Source organism: Fulmarus glacialis, unplaced genomic scaffold (genome assembly GCF_000690835.1).
Source record: "Fulmarus glacialis isolate BGI_N327 unplaced genomic scaffold, ASM69083v1 scaffold17261, whole genome shotgun sequence".
NCBI classification, from domain to species: Eukaryota; Metazoa; Chordata; class Aves; order Procellariiformes; family Procellariidae; genus Fulmarus; species Fulmarus glacialis.
This window is the reverse complement of record NW_009191067.1, coordinates 1-18,464: the sequence shown is the minus strand read 5'-3', so window position 1 is coordinate 18,464 and position 18,464 is coordinate 1. Positions and strand designations below refer to the sequence as shown.

The 18,464-nt window shown below is 43.5% G+C and overlaps 1 protein-coding gene across 2 annotated transcripts; it reads left to right on the top strand.

Annotated features, from left to right (window-relative positions):
• The first annotated feature begins 1,538 nt into the window (after nt 1-1,538).
• Nucleotides 1,539-18,048, top strand: SEC23B (Sec23 homolog B (S. cerevisiae)). Of its 2 annotated transcripts, none has more exons than XM_009586559.1 (19): nt 1,539-1,771; nt 2,827-2,884; nt 3,518-3,604; nt 3,815-4,051; nt 4,424-4,509; nt 5,281-5,425; nt 5,975-6,133; nt 6,957-7,072; nt 8,256-8,379; nt 8,887-8,967; nt 9,298-9,387; nt 10,188-10,294; nt 10,479-10,632; nt 12,050-12,127; nt 12,422-12,583; nt 13,441-13,527; nt 14,943-15,098; nt 16,352-16,417; nt 17,599-18,048. In XM_009586559.1, exons 1-19 carry the CDS (start codon nt 1,551-1,553, stop codon nt 17,686-17,688), a joined length of 2,304 nt encoding a protein of 767 aa, XP_009584854.1. In that variant the 5' UTR covers nt 1,539-1,550; the 3' UTR covers nt 17,689-18,048. The 2 variants fall into 2 exon arrangements, with proteins under 2 accessions (XP_009584854.1, XP_009584855.1); XM_009586560.1 differs by having other exon boundaries at nt 3,518-3,608; nt 3,867-4,051; nt 17,599-17,850.
• The last annotated feature ends 416 nt before the right edge of the window (nt 18,049-18,464 follow it).

The window sequence follows — 18,464 nt, the reverse complement described above, 5'->3', positions numbered from 1 at the left end:
ACAGGGGCTTTGGGACCTCCCCAGCGCCGGGACGGGCCTTGGAGGTCACTGCGGGACTGGGGCTGAAGGGCCCTGCGCTGGTGGGGGGGCTGGCAGATTGGGCAGGCACCCAGCCCTAAACCAGCCCTACACAGCTCTTGTTGGGGTGGGGGCACCTCCCCTCCTGCCGTCCTGACCCCAAAGCAGGGCCACAGTGCATGTCAAACCCAGCCGGGCAATCGGGGCTTGGCCCGGGGCAGGGTAGTGGTGCTGGGCTGCAGTTGGAGGAACATGGAGTAAATTTGCACTGTGGTTGCGCTGACATCGGAGATGTCAGGTGTTTATCTTGCTGTTCTGATGTGCAGGATCTTTTACAGGGAGGCTCAGCTCTGATTTTTACCCTGACAGACGCATTTGTGGTGGTGATGTGTTGCTCTTCTGTTTGTCGGTCCAGAGGTGGGGGTGGAAATCCAGGGCAATGCCCATGAGCTTGATTTACATCCTTAATAGCAAGGACAAAGAAAACGGCGAGGAGTTTGGAGGTTTGTAAGAAAATGTTACATCAAAACACTTCCTTCTTTGGAGGAGGTGATGCTTCTGATTTCTCATGCCTATGGCTCTCCTGAATCTCCCGCCTGCAGTGAGGACCAGGAATAAGGTAATCCTGGAGCATCTGCAGCCGCAGGTGAACCTCTGAGTTTCCTCGGCTGGGGCAGGTCGTGGTGCTGCTGCTGTTGCCTCTGTGAGTTGCTGCCAGTGCTGTGTGGTGTTTGTGGGCTGGATTCGATGAGTGAGTTTTTCAGTAGGCTTGTCCTTCCCTTTCTCAGAGGCATCAAAGGTAATGATGGCCTGTGAGCTCTTGTTCGCATCTTATTCTGAACAGTTTAGTAAGGCAATACAGAGAGTGACTTCTCTGGTGTGTTGGGGATATCCTTCCTTGAAGAGCAAGTCTTTTCTGAAGTCTGCTGGACTCTCAGTTCCTCCCTTACTGGGAGTGGGACATGGTGCCACGCACAGAGGGTGTCTAAAATCACCAAAGATCTTTTTTGGCCTTTTTGTCATGTGTTCCTTTCCATCTGTAAGCAGGGCAGGCTGGCAACCAGATGACATTTGTGATCAGTGTTTTGGTCTCAGACTTGGCCTCCTTTTCTCTCCACAAGGTTTCAGCCAAAGTCTTCAGGATGTGTTGGAAATCTGACCTGTTCTCCTTTACTGACCTAAGTCAGGCAGGATTGCCTTGAGGCTGAGTGGGTATTGGGATGTTAAATGTGGATCACAAGAAAAAAAACTTGCGTTCTGGCTTTGATGTCAGATTTTCGTGTTTCTTCATTGGATTTGGTGGGGTTTTAATTGTCTGGGATTTTGATGAGAGCACTGGACAGAAGAGATTAATGTTCACATGGTTCTTTTGATAACGGGATTAACTCATTATAATGTATTGGCTTTGTCCTGCAATGTCTCGTGCCTACATGTAGTTGATCTGCTGACCTCCTTTGCGGGACTGTTGTCCAAACAGGCGACTGCTGTCTGAACGTGTGTTGCTTATGTCCTTTCAGAGCTTCTGCAGTCCCATGGCAACGTACCTGGAGTTCATCCAGCAAAATGAGGAGCGTGATGGAGTGCGTTTCAGCTGGAACGTGTGGCCCTCCAGCAGGCTGGAGGCCACAAGGATGGTTGTCCCCCTGGCCTGTCTTCTGACCCCACTGAAGGAGCGTCTTGACCTGCCGCCTGTGCAGTATGAACCAGTGCTTTGTAGCAGGCCGACTTGCAAAGCAGTGCTCAACCCACTCTGGTACGAATTTCTTGGCTGGGGATGTTAAGAGCGACTGGATAGTACCTAGTTTTTGTCTGAACTTCACTACTTCTTGTTCCCCTTTTTCTCTGCCCAGTGCCTGGCAGCCTCTTTCATTTAGATGTAGTGGGTTTGTTAAAATCCATGTATGCCTAATGAGATACGTTGAATGCCGGCCCGTTACTAGAGCTGCCAGAAACAGAGGGGAGAGGAGTGCCTTTGGGGAAGCTATTGAGGCAGAGATGATATGGAAATGGCCAGTCCTGTTACCATCCCAGAGAATTTTGTAGTGAATGATGAAACTTAATATAAACAAAAATGCTGGTTATCCTGATATTGTCGTCTGGGCTGTGATGTTCACTTGGTTTCCTGCTTCCTACACATCCTACTGCTTGTAGGTCTGTTCCAGTATAAGCATCAAAGTTTTCTTTGAAGTTTTGCTGAGAATTCAAGAGGAATAATCTTGGCCCCAAAATCATGTGATGATCGTACATACTCGGAGCATAGCATTGGGCTGAGAAAAAGCAGGGAAGGCCTGTAAGAGGAAGTAAGAAGAGATCAAGCCCATGAAATAAGAATATGGCCAGGCTTTACTGCACCAGCACTTACAGGATGTCGTAACGGGCTGAGGAGAGTAAACTCAAAGGGAACAGCCTATTTGTTCAGTGTTTGCACAGAATCTGGGTGAATGGCTCCTGCTGCTCCATGAGTGGAGTACTTGTGTGCTACAGCTGTACAAACAATAAGATGACTGGGATAAGCCCAAGAATAATGAAAGAATGATTACACCCAAGTCTTTGCCTGCCAAAGGCTAAGCTCCGGAGAGCTGTCAGTGGTCTGTCATGCTGACAAGCCAGCAAGTGGCAGGGCTGGATGAGCTAATGGACTTTCTGGCAATAGAACAAGAGTCTGAATACCTAAACCCCTTGTTGTTCAAGTTGGAGTGTCTGATATTCTGTTTCTTCCTCAGTGCTGTGAGCCAGCACAGATAATTGTGAAGCTGTGCTGTAAAATTGTTCCTATAGTTATACTAACGCCTCATCTTTCCCTTGCAGCCAAGTTGACTATCGGGCCAAGCTCTGGGCTTGTAACTTCTGTTTTCAGAGGAATCAGGTAAGTTGGAAAAAGCATCAGCCCTTCCATCTTTTCAGTGAACATTTTATTGATGGCTTCCCCTGGCAAAGGATGTTAAGCATAAATCCCACTTTTCTAGATTCCTTCCCTTGGCCTTTTTCTCTTGCTGAGCCCAGGCCAGAGTACTTATTAATGGGTCTGTTTTACCTGAAATCTTGTCTGTTTTCAGTTCAGTTTTGCCAGTGATTTTACCAGTGTGCAGGGCACAGGAAGGAGATAAAAATGCTATTTTGTCCCATGTGTTTCCAGTGTGTTTTTTGCACTTGATGTTTACTGTTCTTGCCAAGCATGAAATTCATTAGATTTGAGTAGAATTTTGCCATCAGAAACTATCGCGTGGCTGAATGAATTTCAACTAATGCATAGTTGCTGCTTTAGTCCTACCTTTTATTTACATTGGATTGAGCAGTTCTCTGTACTGCTGGCCACTTGTTTGTGCTTAGGAAAACAGCAGTATGGGTCTTTTGCATTAATTAATGAGTTTGGTGCAGTGGCAGTAAATAAAGAGTTGAATAACCACGTCATGAGCAGGGCAGCCTCTGTACCGCAAAGGAGGGCCCTACATTTCTGTCCTGCAACTTCCTTGTCCTAATTTTTTGTTCTCTTTTTCAGTTCCCTCCAGCATATGCAGGCATATCCGAAGTCAATCAACCAGCAGAGCTTATGCCTCAGTTTTCAACAATTGAATATATAGTGCAGGTAAGTGAATCACAGGCGAGTTTGAAGCCCCCAGAATTGTCTTGTTTGTGACAGATTATGTATGTATTAGACTTACTTAAGATAATGCAAATAAATAACATTTCTGCAAGGTGCTTTCGATAGGGCTCATTTTATTCCTTGGCTGGAGGCATTATAAAGTGTCACCTGGCATATACATGTGTCTAGTAAATCCATTTCTTTCCACATTAGCGAGGTCCGCAGACGCCATTGATCTTCCTGTATGTTGTCGACACATGCTTAGAAGAGGAGGACTTGCAGGCGCTGAAGGAGTCCCTCCAGATGTCCCTAAGTTTGCTGCCTGCCGACGCTCTGGTGGGGCTTATCACTTTTGGCAGAATGGTCCAGGTTCACGAGCTGAGCTGTGAAGGGATTTCCAAGAGCTATGTGTTTAGGGGCACAAAGGACTTGACAGCTAAGCAAATACAGGTATGTTCTGCCATCTCTTTGGCCAGTGGCTTGTTCCTGATAGCTCTGTTGACACCACTGCTGGTCTTTCAAGCTCTGGCCTCTCGGGGAGGAAGGAGGGTTCAGTGCTCTTAACTGTTAGTCTATTTCCCTTTCAATATCTATCCTGCCTTTTTGCCTTTGTAAATTCCTTGGAATCTTGTCCAAGACAGAGTTTGTGTATCTCACATAATGGACCCATTGATCCATTCCTAATGGGAGTTCAGAGATTAATAATTTCACAGATTTTAATGCTACAGTATTGCAGGCCTTGGGGTATATTTCTTGACAGCAAATAATATGTTTAGTGTTTGAACAGTACATCTTCTCTGCCTCCTCTTTACTATTCTCTAGGATATGCTTGGACTTTCAAGGCCAGCTGTCCCCCTTCAACCGGGAAGACCTCTTCAAACTCCAGAGCAACCTGTTATTTCAAGCAGGTAAGCTAGACCAGCACAGCAGAAAAGTAGGGCAGATGTTTTATGCCCCTTTGGGGTCACACTTCTAAACCTGGGTTTCCCAAGAGGAGTCTTTGTAAGATTTAAATGGTATGGTCTTGTCACTTTTTTTTTAAGTGGTATGTATGGATGGGATTTACTAGAGCTGCAGGCAATGTATTAGACTTCTATAGAATCTTGGTTTTGCAGTTGCAAGAACATGATTGCCATTCAGGCTAGATTTCTTGAAAAACAGAGTATGCTTTCCAATTTCTTGGAAAGCATATTGCTCAGGAGTCGCTTGGAGCAAGGGCCTGTCTTTTTGATTGACCAGCCAACAGGGAACCTGGTCTATGCATAACAATCCTGCATACCATCTCCTACCCCCTGACCCAGCAAGTCCAAAAAATGATTGACAGGCAAGCAGTGACCCCTGAACAGTAAAGCTGTATTTGCCTCTGCTGAATACAGTTTTCTCCTTCTCAGCTCCTCTTTTTCAGTGGCAGCTCTTGTGCGTTTTTTGGTAGACTAAATCACCATTGAAGTTCTTTCCTATGCTTTATGTGACTTTGCCTTTGTGTCAGTTCCTGATGTCTTGCTTTGATCAATTTTTTTATTTTGCGCAGGCCTGTTATCTTGGAAGGTTTGGATGTAAGAAGGGAACATGTTGCGTGACTTTTTGCTTCTGATAACTTATGTGTGCCAGGAACAAAGTTTCTTAACTAAACTGAATGGACTTATAAGCAGGAAAACATTTTATTTGAATTTTTGCAGGTTTCTGCAGCCAGTACATAAGATTGACATGAATTTAACAGATCTGCTTGGAGAACTGCAAAGGGACCCATGGCCAGTGACCCAGGGAACGAGGCCTTTACGTTCCACTGGAGTAGCTCTTTCGATTGCTGTGGGCTTATTGGAGGTACTCTTAGTGCTGCTGTTTGAGATTAGCTGGTCAAAGTAAGCACCTGGCAGTCTTTGCTGAGACATGTGCAGGTGTCAGTCCAGCTTGGGCTGCAGAGGTGCAATTTGTCTCTACTACATTTGACATGAATTAGCACCAGCTGGTGTAGAGTGGGCTTGGAGTTTACATCTAAATGGTAAAATATGCAGGTGTTTAAAGGTCTCTGATTCTTGTATGTATAGCCATGTGGAGGTGATACTATGCACTGGGTTTATCTGAGGGTCATCTAAGATGTAAGTAAAAAGAACAGAAACTGCCTGCTTCCTGTTATGAAGATATGAAGCTTCATGTAGCTTGAGTCTAAACTTGAGAGTGCTGTAACTGCAGGAGATGCATTGCTATTTATCAAGGTGGCCTCTAGCAGAGACAGGTCCCTAATGACATTGCAGAAATTCATTCAGACACTTTTCTAAAGAAAGCATTGTTGCCATTTAATCTGTCTCTCCTTTTTTTTTCCTTTTTTTCCCCCCACTCTCTCTCTGATATAAGTCTTTATTTTTATTTTAGGGCACATTTCCAAACACAGGGGCCAGAATAATGCTGTTTACAGGTGGGCCACCAACACAAGGACCAGGCATGGTGGTGGGAGATGAACTGAAAACACCCATCCGTTCTTGGCATGACATAGAGAAGGACAACGCAAGGTTCATGAGGAAGGCCACCAAAGTAGGTGCTAGTGCCTGCTGGGTGTGTTTAAAAACAGAAACTGAATATTGTGTCAGAACACTAAATGGGGGGAAAGGACATAACACAAACCTACATACACCGCTATGTTGACAGCTGTCCAATGTCCTTCCCCTGGGAACAAACATGTTCCATTCTCTCGATGTGGGAACAGTATGTCCAGATATTTGCATGGTTGTCCTTGAAGTGCCTGAGCCTTTTGTGTACATTAAATTGTGAGAATGGTCAAGGGAAGGGTAAAAAAGACTTCCTCCTAGGTAATTCTCCAGCACAATCTTGTGCCTTCTCAGAAAAAGAAGTATTTCAGTGTTTTTTCTTAGCTGATGGTGGGTGGAGGGTTTGTTCATCAACATTATTGTATCTGCTTCTGGGGTGGAAAAAACGTGTCTTCCAAGAATTGGTCACTTCCAGAAAGCCTCCTTTGTCTTCCTGGCATATGAAACAACACTTAAAATAGTTAAAATGTCAGGCATGAAATGTGCCTGTCAGCTTAGAGGAAGCAGTATGACACCTGTAACTATTACCTGGAACCTTTGGGTTCCCACTAGATTATCACAGACAAAGATCCCGTGCAATTCATGCACTCTCTGTATTTGCAACATGCAACTCAAGCTCATCCAACTGCAAACATCCTAGGAGGGAGAAGTGTGCTCCAGCAAAGCAGTAAGAGTAAACAGCTGTTTTCTTACTACAGCACTGGTAATTGCTTCATTTGTACCTTGTGTTTCACGTGTTGGACTCTGCTGGAGAGCAGAAGAAAAATTGCCCATTGCGGCATCCTAAACGCCGTGTATGTTTTCCCCAGCACTTCGAGACTCTGGCTAATCGCACTGCAGCCAACGGGCATTGCATCGACATCTATGCCTGCGCCCTGGATCAGACTGGACTGCTAGAGATGAAGTGCTGTGCAAACCTCACTGGGTATGTTCATAGCAGGAGAGCACAAAGTTGGCTCCTGTATTTTCTTTTGGAGGGGGAGAACGGTTCAGAAAGCAGTTAAGTTTGCTGTCAGGGCAAAAGAGTGAAATTTTTATCGTTCTATTCTAAATTGTGTGGTTTGAATTTGCCAGGAACTATATGGCAAGCCTCCCCTGATCCCAGTCCACATTTCTAAAGTCTCAAAACAGCATGTGAATTAGCACTGCTGGTAGAAAACTCGATGTCCTGTTTTGAGAAAGGTATTCTAAAGCATGGTGCAATATGTCTTTTGCAAATGCCTTCTGCCTCCTTGGGAGATAGCAAGTATCCTTTCCAGAATTGATGGGATAGAGATGCCATGCTTTGAGGTGTGTGCATGACTGAAGTGCCATTGGAAGAGCAGAGCTTTGGGCATGGTGGGTAGAAGCTTTCCTTGTGTGGGCCAGATTTTCTCTGCTTAACAGCTCACTTGCACTTTCTCCAGGGATTCTTGGCTTCCCTGGATCTAGTTTTAAGTGACATCTCTAAGGGGTAAATGTCTGTGTTCAATATTGATGAAAACCTTACGGTCTCTGTGAGGAAGCCTGTTTGCTAAACTGGGCCTTTTAGGCACTCATAATGTCTTTTATTGGGCATTTTAAATCTGCTGTGTCTAGGTACCAAAGAATGGTTTGGGGAAATGCAAGGTATTTGTAAATAATCACATAATCCTCAGTAAGCAGAAGAGAGATTGTTTGACCCTTTGGTTGTGTTACTAAGCCCCATCTGATCAGGTCTGGGGGAGGCACAGCACAGACCCATGCACTCGTCCTCGTGCTGCAGCGGTGCAGCCATCCTGTCTGTAGTGTGGGTGGTTCCAGCCATGCACCCAGCCCTGCTCAGGGGAAGCAGGCTGAGCAGAGCTTTTTTCTGGGTTGAGATGTTTCTAACGTGAGCGTTTTTGAGGCAGCTAGAAATACAGTTGAGAAAGCAAGCTGGCAAAGATGGAGCATTAACTTGTCTGGCTTTGGAGGAGGCATCCATGAATCTTTGTTCCCTGATGTGAATTCTACCTATGCAAAGGCATGCTTTAAAACAGTTTCTGCATTTGTTTGCATGCATGAGAGTTGGAGGAAGGTATCCTTTGTGCTTTACTTCTAGTTCCCAGTTTCTTCAGTTCCCTTGTGTATTGTTTTTTCTTTCCCAGAGGACACATGGTGATGGGAGACTCCTTCAATACTTCTCTCTTCAAGCAGACCTTCCAGCGGGTATTTAACAAAGGGTTCAACGGGGAATTTCGGATGGCTTTTGGTGCAAGTTTGGATGTGAAGGTGAGAGATTAGTTTCATTGGATGACATGAACCGGGAAATACAAGTGCTGTTCATTCAAAAGTCGATTAAGTACCTGGGGTGTAGAAAATTCTGTGTGTTTGAGGTCAGCCGAAGTGTCTGTTTTGAGAGAAGCACTGTACTGGAGTGAGTGGAGGGATTTTTGTTTGAAAGCTTATTAAGTTTGTGTGTTTTTCTTTTTTTTTTTTTTTTTTTTTTTTTTTTTAAAGGCAGCTAAGCTCAGCCTTTCCTAACTCAGCAAGGAACATTTCATACTCTCTTGTGGTCACTATAAATATGTCTTCGTTATTAAAATGTGACTATGTAGATTCTCTTACATTTACTAATTGTAGCAGTAGGTAATCTGGGAAAGTACTCAAAGATACTTTCTCTCACAGCCATGTGTATGCATCATCTGCTCAAAGCTGATTTAGTCTGTGTGTATTCTACTTGACTGACTCGATTTAAAAAAACCCAACAAAACCACAACTTTTTTTACCTTGTTCTAGACTTCTAGGGAGCTGAAAATTGCAGGAGCTATTGGACCATGCACATCCCTGAATGCTAAAGGGCCATGTGTCTCTGAAAACGTAAGTTTCTGACATGGAAAAGTCTTTAATAAAGAAGTAAATAAACAGTGCAAAGTTTCTGTCTAGACCTACAGCTCAGCTAGAATGTCAGAATTTTCAAGGAGAAGAACAATTTGGAAACACCCCTAGGAAAAGACAGTCTTCCCTAGACTAAATTCTTGCCCCATAAGACTTTTTTAACTGTATGTGCTTCAGTGTCCTGTCACACACCCAAAAGATAAGAAATGTAGAAGGCCTGCTGTAACTTGTACCTCTGATAAGAATTTAATGTAAGCTTGCCTTACGTGCTGCTAGAAACAAAAATGCTGCTTTCTTTTCAATTCTGTGCAGGAGCTTGGAATTGGAGGAACATCCCAGTGGAAAATTTGTAGTCTGGATCCCAGCACAACTCTGGCCATTTACTTTGAAGTGGTAAATCAGGTCAGTCCTGGCTTCTCTTTTATTTTCAGTCATCTTTTTTACACACCAAAGTATTTTTTAGTAACAGGGCCAGGAAATGCAATGACATCCCCTGTGTTGCAGATGAGTGGTTGCAAAGCAACCAAATGTTTTGTGCCAAAGAAATAGTCTCAGAGGTTGTTTTCATATGCATAAATTGTCTAATATTTTTGTTCTGTACAAAACCTGCATTCTTTCCTTGATTTCTTCCTATGGCATTTATTTAACAAAGAAGAAATTGTCTTTCTGCCAGTAGGTGCTGTTTTGAATAAAAGTATAAATACCTTCAAATTCTTGGAGAGTTGGTTCTCCAAGTTGTAATAACTTGATGGCTCAGAAGCGACTTTTGCTGGGGAAGTTTCTGAGCATGTGGCAGCTAGAAACTAGGAAGGCCACCCCAAAGGAATTCTATTCCACATGTGTGTCTCTTTGTCTTCTCTGCTGTGTGGGCTTATTACTGTTGGGAATAGGATGGTGGACTCACAGGACCTTTTCTCACACCTTGTACTGCCATTCTTGTGTTCGTTGCTATAGAGATGATAAGTTGCTGCCATCCTTTAAGGGCCAAGCTAAGGAAGTGTCAATATTGAATGGGCCCAACACCACTTGACTGTGAGGGCTGCTGGAAGACACAACACTAACAGATGTGTGGCTCTTCTCTGGTCCATCTCTAGCTTGTACTTATTCTATGATTGCTCAAATGATGCCCTGGAGTTCTCTGTAGTGTACAGAGTTACGGAAAAGCCAGCCCGTTTTGAAGGCTTACCTTGTTTCATTTGCAGCACAATGCACCAATACCTCAGGGAGGCAGAGGGGCAGTGCAGTTTGTCACTCAGTATCAACACTCCAATACGCAGAAACGCATTCGTGTCACCACCATAGCCAGAAAGTGAGTATCTTACGCCAGTTCTTCGGCAGAATGGCAGAAATTTAAGCCGCAGTCTGTGCTGGAATTCTTCTAGCTTTTTGTTGCGTGCATTGGCCACAGAGTATTTGGCACAGGGAGGCTGAATTTGGTTTGGGTTTTGCTGAAGGTGAATACACGTAGCACTAACCGTTTACTAACCCTATAGTTGGGCAGATGCACAGAGTCAACTCCAGCATATAGAAGCTGCATTTGACCAGGAAGCAGCTGCTGTGCTGATGGCACGGCTGGGAGTGTACAGAGCTGAATCTGAGGAGGGACCTGATGTTCTGCGATGGCTGGACAGACAGCTGATCAGACTGGTAAGACTAATAGACTGCGGTTGGGTGTGTTCTTGATTTTAGTAAAAATAGTCTCTGGAAATGAAAACGCTGTTCTTTTTCTATATTGACTTGCTTCATTTGTGCTCTGACCACAGTCCCATAGTTGTAGTATGCAATAGCTCAGAAGCTATTATGATCAGGGCAGGTAAACATCCCATCATGCGAAAGGGTTAAACCTGTGATTAAAGAAGTGATAGTGAAACACAGAATAATGCAGGTGGGAAGGGACCTCTGGAGGTCTCTGGTTCAACCCCCCTCCTCAAAGGAGGGCCAGCTTTGAAGTTAGAGCAGGTTGCTCCAGCTCTTGTTCAGCTGAGTTTTGAAGATCTCTTGGAGTTTCTCTTGCTTCTCTTGACAACCTGTTCCAATGTTTAATCACAGCCACTGAGATTTTTTTTTTTCTTTTCTTTTCTCCCGTCCCCATCAGAACTTCCATTTCTCCAGCTACCCGTCAGGTAGCTGTAGACAGAGATACGACTCCCTGATCCCACTCTTCACCAGGCTGAACAAACCCAGCTTCTTCAGCCTCTCTTTCTACATGAGGTGCTCCAGCCCCTCACAGGCTTGGTGGCCTCTGCTAAACTCATTCCAGTATATCCATGTCTGTCTTGCACTGGGAAGCCCAAAACTGGATGCAGCATTCCAATGTGGGCTCACTGGTGCCAAGTTCAGGGCAGTAATCACTTCTGCAACTTCATACTGTCTCTTTCTTTGAATTTCACAAGCCTGAATTTCCTAAGTCAGCTCTGGCTTTGTCCAAACACCATGTGGAGTTGATACTAACAGATGTGGCATATCAGACATTGAAAAAACAGGGCCAATATCAAATAAAGATTTGAGCACCAAAACACACACGGGCATGCTGCATGCTGAAATGATTGTGGAGTCATTTATAGTTAAATTGCTAAAACCATTGAGGCTTCTTATTTTCAGTGAAGCAGTTAGTGAAATGCCAGTCTGTTGCTGCTCTAGAAGGAAGTAGAGTTGCTGCAGAAGTGTTTCATAGCATACAAAGCAGCTTAGGTCTAACATAGTATCCCTGATTAATGGAAAAAATTGGGTACGACTAGAAACACTATTTCTTTCGCTCTTAGATAATTTCAAATCTAGATTTAATATATATATCTAAAAATAGATAAATAGGTCAAATCATCATTTTCATTCCAGTAAGATACAGAAACCACTGACTTAAAGAAAAATAGCATGTAAATTTTATATTACTACTTGTTGTCACGTTCAAGCCTTGGTTGCTGTGTTTAAAAACAACCAAAAGAATACCCTTCAAAAAAAAAAAAGCGTTAATTCAAAAAAAAGGAAAAAAAAGGGGGGGGCGGGGGGGGGGGCGTAAAAGAAAAAAAGAGAGAGATAACCAAAGTATCCATTTTGCTTCCAACAGTGTCAGAAATTTGGACAGTACAACAAAGACGATCCCAACTCCTTCAGATTGTCAGAATCATTTTCTTTGTATCCCCAGGTAAGAACTTCACTTCCCACAGCCGTGGGAAAAGTGTGCAAGGGTGAGTGACAGTGATGATAAAACATCTTGTACCATTTATCGGATTCAAGAGGGGAGGAACAGGTGCTTTTTTAATTTGGTGAGCTGGTCTTTTAGTTCAGTGCTGCAAATGACTGATAAGGGAAGAACTCTGAGGAGTTAATAAGGGGTAGACTTTCTTCAAAGAATTTGCTGTTCAGAAGGATTGGACTGGGGTGCAGAAGTTTTGGCAACTTGCTGACATTTCTCTTTTCACCCATCTTTCTGGTGCAGTTCATGTTCCATCTGCGACGCTCCCCATTCCTGCAGGTCTTCAATAACAGCCCAGATGAATCTTCTTACTACCGTCACCACTTTGCTAGGCAAGATCTGACCCAGTCTCTCATTATGATCCAGCCCATCCTTTATGCTTATTCTTTCCATGGACCTCCTGAGGTGAGTCACTGTTCAACGGGAAGAGGTGGATCGATCCAAAATAATGAGTATTCAGTCAAAGTAACACTATTTTAGCAAAAAGGCCCCTATATATATTTTTTTAATCAAGGTAATTATTAAAGGATGAGATGGGGCAATGTAAAATATGAGTTGTGTTTTCAGTAAGCTTACAGCTTTGATTAAAAAAAACAAAACCGCCAAAAAACCTCTCAAAAAACAACCTCCCCAACCCATCTCCCACTGAGCCACAGCCCCGGTCCCCCAGCATCTGATGAATATTGTGGCTGTCGGTATCACTTTTGCTTCTCTGCCAGAGGCTGCCATCTCCACTGCGTAAGTTAGCAAGACTCAGCCCTTCCAGGTCATAATCTCCCACCAGCTGATTGTTTTCAGTTGTTTATGCAGCGGTGTTTAACTGTGCAAGTATTCAATGGACAGACACGGATTCCCTTATACTGGTAGCTTCCTTGAAAGGGGTGTGTCTGGCAGGAAAGAAATGCAGGAGCTGCTGGAGTAACACTTTGAAACCTTCTTGGCAGCATTTGCCAGAGTTCACATGTTATTCCTTACTGTTCTTGAGATACTTTTGTTCAAGATCATTTCAAATTAAACTTGGATAGCCATAGAAATTGCTCTCTTGCATCCTGCACTTCATACAGTAGCTGATAACCTGCTGCTCCGTTCAGTGATGCTGCGGGAGGCTGACCGCGCTCTGCAAGGCATTCACATGGACTGAGCAGCCGTTGGTGGAGTCGCGTCTATACGGGCAGGGCTGAGCAAGCTGTTCGGCCAACCATGAAGGTTGATACAGTTCTGAGGGCTTGGTGACACCTGACTGTCTTCTTTATTTTCCCCAGCCAGTGCTTTTGGACAGCAGCAGTATTCTTCCTGACAGAATCCTACTGATGGATACTTTCTTCCAGATAGTTATCTACCTTGGTGAGGTACAGTGAAATACATTCTCTTTCTCTGTTTGCACTCCCTCCCTCCTGCCATGCATGCAGACAGTGTCACTGTTAGTATAAAAAGAGCTGCTAGCAAAGCCTACACTAGCATCATGACATTGTATACATGCTGCCAGTTGTAATACAATTACCACACAGTCCGACTTAACAAAAAAATCCTACTGGAGTCGATAAGGATGTGTTCTGCACTGAGGATTAGCTGTCGTATTAGCTTGGTAATGAAGATGGTCCCTTACCGTGCCTGGAAAAGGACAGAGAAACTTCAAACTAAGCAGATCAGAGAGCTGCAGTTTGATTTTCAGATACGTGACATACTTGGTTGCTGCGTTTTGACACTTAAATACTGCTGCTCTTAAAGAAATCAGTTATGAATTTTTCCAGTTTTTTCTTTTAAATATTGGATATTTTTGACAGTTGCTCCTGAATTCCTTCCATTGTGACTGAGGTAAGTGCTTAGGTACTGGCCGCTTCTGAACATTCAGATCTATCCAAAGCCTTGGCTTTCCAGTGCCTCTTCAGTATGCAGACCTGTAGATTTGTGTTTCAGTCCTGTCAGGTTTTGTAAGGGACTGGTATGCTACTGTAGCTGCAGAATGGAAATGTCTCACACCCTAAAGTAGTCATGTGGTAAGGCATGAAGAGGAAGCTGGCTTTCCACATTTTATCTCTGGAAATCTCCCTGTTATTTGATGCCTTTTTCCCCCTTATATCCTTTCTAGTCCTGCTTGGGGAGTGGCCTTCATCCAAAATGCTTGAAGTTTGGCATGATAGTTTGCAGCAGCTCCATTATTAGCTCCCGATTTCACTCTCTATATAGGATTTGTTCCCTTTGAGAAGTGAGCAGGGATACCTGATTGATGTGAACAGGAGTTGAACATTTGAGTCAACAATGACAATAAATCTTCCAGAGTTAACTTAAACAGTTTCTACCTACTGTTGCAGTAAAATTTAGACAAAGGAAGAGCTGAGGGTGTGATCTGCGCATGTACAGAGCAATTGTTAGGTATGTATTGTTAGGTACCTTGAAAATACTGTAAGGCAATGGCTGCTTCATTTAAGACCAAGTCAGATTCAAAATGTCAGTGATTTATAAATGCTTTGTTTTCCTATGTTGGTGCAGGCTGAAACATAAAGGCTTGAAGATCACTTTCAACGAATTGCTCTTGCACTGCACAAACTGCTACCAGCTTTTGTGTTGAGTGCCTGTTCTTAAATTCAGGAGCAGACAGAAACTAAATAGTGTTATTGCCAGAGTAGCGGAAGTGTGCATTTGCCCTGTACTCTGTAAGCAGAAGTACATGTAACATTCTGCTGCCTTAAGATGTGCAGGTTAAAAAGGGGAGGCTTGCAGACATCTCTACTATTTTTTCATTTCCTCCCTGTCCCGTCAATAGACTATTGCACAGTGGCAGAAAGCTGGTTACCAAGACATGCCTGAATATGAAAACTTCAAGCACCTGCTGCAAGCCCCGCTGGATGATGCCCAGGAAATCTTGCAAACTAGATTCCCAATGCCGCGTTACATCCACACTGAACATGGGGGCAGTCAGGTAAGGAGGTTTATCGAGGAACTCTGTTCTTGAATAGAGCAAATACCTGTCTTTTTCTGCTTTACTAAAAGGATGGTTCTGTAAGTTAAATACAGTGGTAATTTAGCTCTTCAAAGTATAGAGCTTGCATATTTTCTCATGAGCTCTTACTACAACATTGTCTTTTAATAAGTCAATCAGTCGCTGGATATGCTTTTGAAATCTGAGGATGGAAAAAAAACTTGAAAAAGCCAGCTTCATTATCTTTTTATTCCCCAAAGAAGTGGGAAAGAAATGATTTGGCTATGTATCTAAATTTACCCAAGACAGGGAGTGCAGTTAGCTTGCTAGGACAGTAAGTTATGCTGAATGATTGACCATCTGTTCCTTTATTCTCAGATGCCGAATGAGGATATAAAATAGTTCCTATTTTTGCCCTTCCTGGAATTGCAGTTGTGCAGTGCTTGTCTGTGTCTGGCTTGTTTGTAGCAGTGAAGAGGCAGGAACTGATGCTCCAAACCAAAAATTTGGTATTAATTTCTGATGCAACAGTATTAACGCTGGTTCTCCACTGACCTCTTTTCCAGAGAGCAGACAGGGGCATGCAACAGTGCTGGCGACATGCCCGCATCGCATGGAACCAGAGCTGCCCTGCCAGGCGAGCGCCCCTGGCTGTAGCAGAGCACTCCGTGCCCCTTCGAGAGAGTTGGGAGATAATGTTTTCCCTTTCCAAATGGAGGTGCCCATAGAGTACTGCTACCACCTTGTGGTAAACTAACTCCAAAGTAATAGCAGGGAAGGGAGTGCAACCAGCATGAATTCCTGGTCTCGTTTTGAGAGGACAGGAAGATACCCAGAGTTTTTAACTTGATTCCCCCCTTTCCCTCCCCCAAGATTTCTTCCTCAACCTTATTCTGTTACAAGATTCCTGAATATCGTTTCCTGCAAAACAATTTGTAAAATTATAAGGCATTTAAGCAATACTGTTGTCTCTGCCCTATGGGAGTCACAGCGGAGTCATAGTATCGCTTATTTATCCTTGCAGAACACACGACCATTCAAAGTAAGCAGCTGCTTGCTTTTAAGTCCAGCAAAAAATTGTCTGTGGAGCAGGGCTGTTTCTGGACTTGAAATCTGTTTAAGTTAAATTAGTACCTTGCTTGCAAAAGCAGAGGAACATTGCTGTTCATGTATCTGAGGCGGTAAGAAGTCTTGAGGGAGCTGACACGTCTGTCATTTTACAAAACTACTTCTCTAATGTTTTGTCTTAATAGGCCCGGTTCCTCTTGTCTAAAGTGAACCCTTCTCAGACGCACAATAACCTCTATGCATGGGGACAGGTAAGCAATGGAAGAGCTGCTTATGTTTGGGAATACTCTAAAAATGTACATTTACATATTTGTCTATGCAGTAACCATCCTGTTTGAACACATGGTCACAAACCGTGAGCAGGTTACATTTGTCCTCTATTCCTTACCCAAGAGCTTTTTGCAGACATACGCGACTGGATTTGAAAATCTTACAGTGCTTTGCGGTGCAAGGAAACAAGGTTATTTCTGTGTACCAAAGGATCTGATAATGGAGTTACTAGCCGAGACTGCAATAATTGTAGTATTCTAAAAGACACAACTGATTTATTAGATTTGTCTCTAAAGCGTAGGCAGGTTAGATTTTTATTCAATCTGCTTATTCAAGTCCATGGTTGTTGATAAGATAAACAGTACTGGTGGGGAGCACTAGATGACAAGATGATCAGAACATAGTTTTCAAGCCTGGATGACTAAACTCGTGTTCCTGTTCTTGTACTGAATCCCCACAAATTTTCAGCAAAATCCAGTTGACTTTGGGGCTTTTTCTCAATGGATCCAAGGAATGGCTGTCCAAATAGAAGTGCTGCCACAACAGCTCAGTACCTCACCAGCTTGGTGGCAGGAGATGAGTGGTCTCCACAAGGAATGCTTTGCCCCTTTGATCTCCCTTCCTGTATCCCAGCTACACATGCGGCGCAGGCAGACCAGGAGAATTTTGTGTGGTGGCTGCTACTGAAGGAAGCAGCTAATTTGATGTAGAATGTGCTCTTACAGGTTTCAGATGACCTGATGTAGAAATTTATCTTCACCCTTCCCTACAAATATGATTTACAACTCTTAGGTCACAGTGTATTTAGTATTCTGGAAAAAGTAACTAGCATATGGATACATATAGATCTAATTTATCTGAGAATACTAGACTTTTATATCCTCTTTCTTTATCTTGTTTGTGTAGAGCTTTGGGCAGCAAAATTCCTAATGCTTTAGAAAGAAGACTTTCTGTTTTCCAGTAGTTCAGATTGCACTAGAGGATAGTGTCAGTGCTGTTGCCAAAGAGTAGCATCTTTCCACCGGATCTGTCCTTTGCAGAAAAAAAAGGTGGTTGACTCAGCAGGCAGGTAGTTCACAGTGCTGACATCTGATTTGCTTTCAGTTAGTCCCCACTGTTAACAACACTATTTTAGGCTCATTATTTCTTTATTTTTCTGCAGGAATCAGGAGCTCCAATCTTGACAGATGATGTTAGTCTCCAGGTATTCATGGACCATCTAAAAAAGCTGGCAGTTTCAAGTGCATCATGACTTTGATCTAACCGAGAAGCAAGAACAGAAGAGTTACATAGATCATGTTGATGACAGAAGTGGAGCAATTTATTTACATTTCCTTCCCTCTCTTTTAGAATAAGGTTTTTAAGTATGAAGTGAAATAAATATTCGGGGAGAGCTTTGTACTTGGCCTTTCTAGATGCTAATTTATTTGTATTCCCTTTTGTCTATATTCTGTTTACTCCACATTTTTCATACATTGTAATTGGAGCTAAAGGATGTTTTAGCCAATATAGATTTTAACGGTCTTTATCTTGATTTTTAATGTTGCGTGTTCTTAAAAAGTGTCTTTTAGTAATCAGGGACTGTATTAATGAAAAATAAAACTGGGTAAGAGCATTACCATTTACTGCTATCCCTAATTCAGCTGTATGTACAATGGACTTGGCGTACCTCCTTTTCATTTTTGAAAACCTAACACTGGGGTACATACATGCTATTGAAAATAATTTCGAGGAGCTCCTAAAGCTAAGACAGTGTAGAGCAAGTATTAGATGGTGGAGGATGCTTTGACAGACGCAGGGAGGGGGTGAGACGTACAACCTGTGCTTTGAGAAGGACGGCGGCGTGCTGAGGCCTTGCCTCTGTGTCACCGTGACTCGGAGCCTGTACGTCCGCCCCTCCCTTCTCTCACTGTAGCGCAGCATTAGCAGGCTTGAACACTGACAGGAACCCCGGCGATGCGGCTGGTGCTAACTCGGGCTCTGCACCTGAGTAAGAGGATGTCCCGGTGGGCTGCATCGCCTCACGCC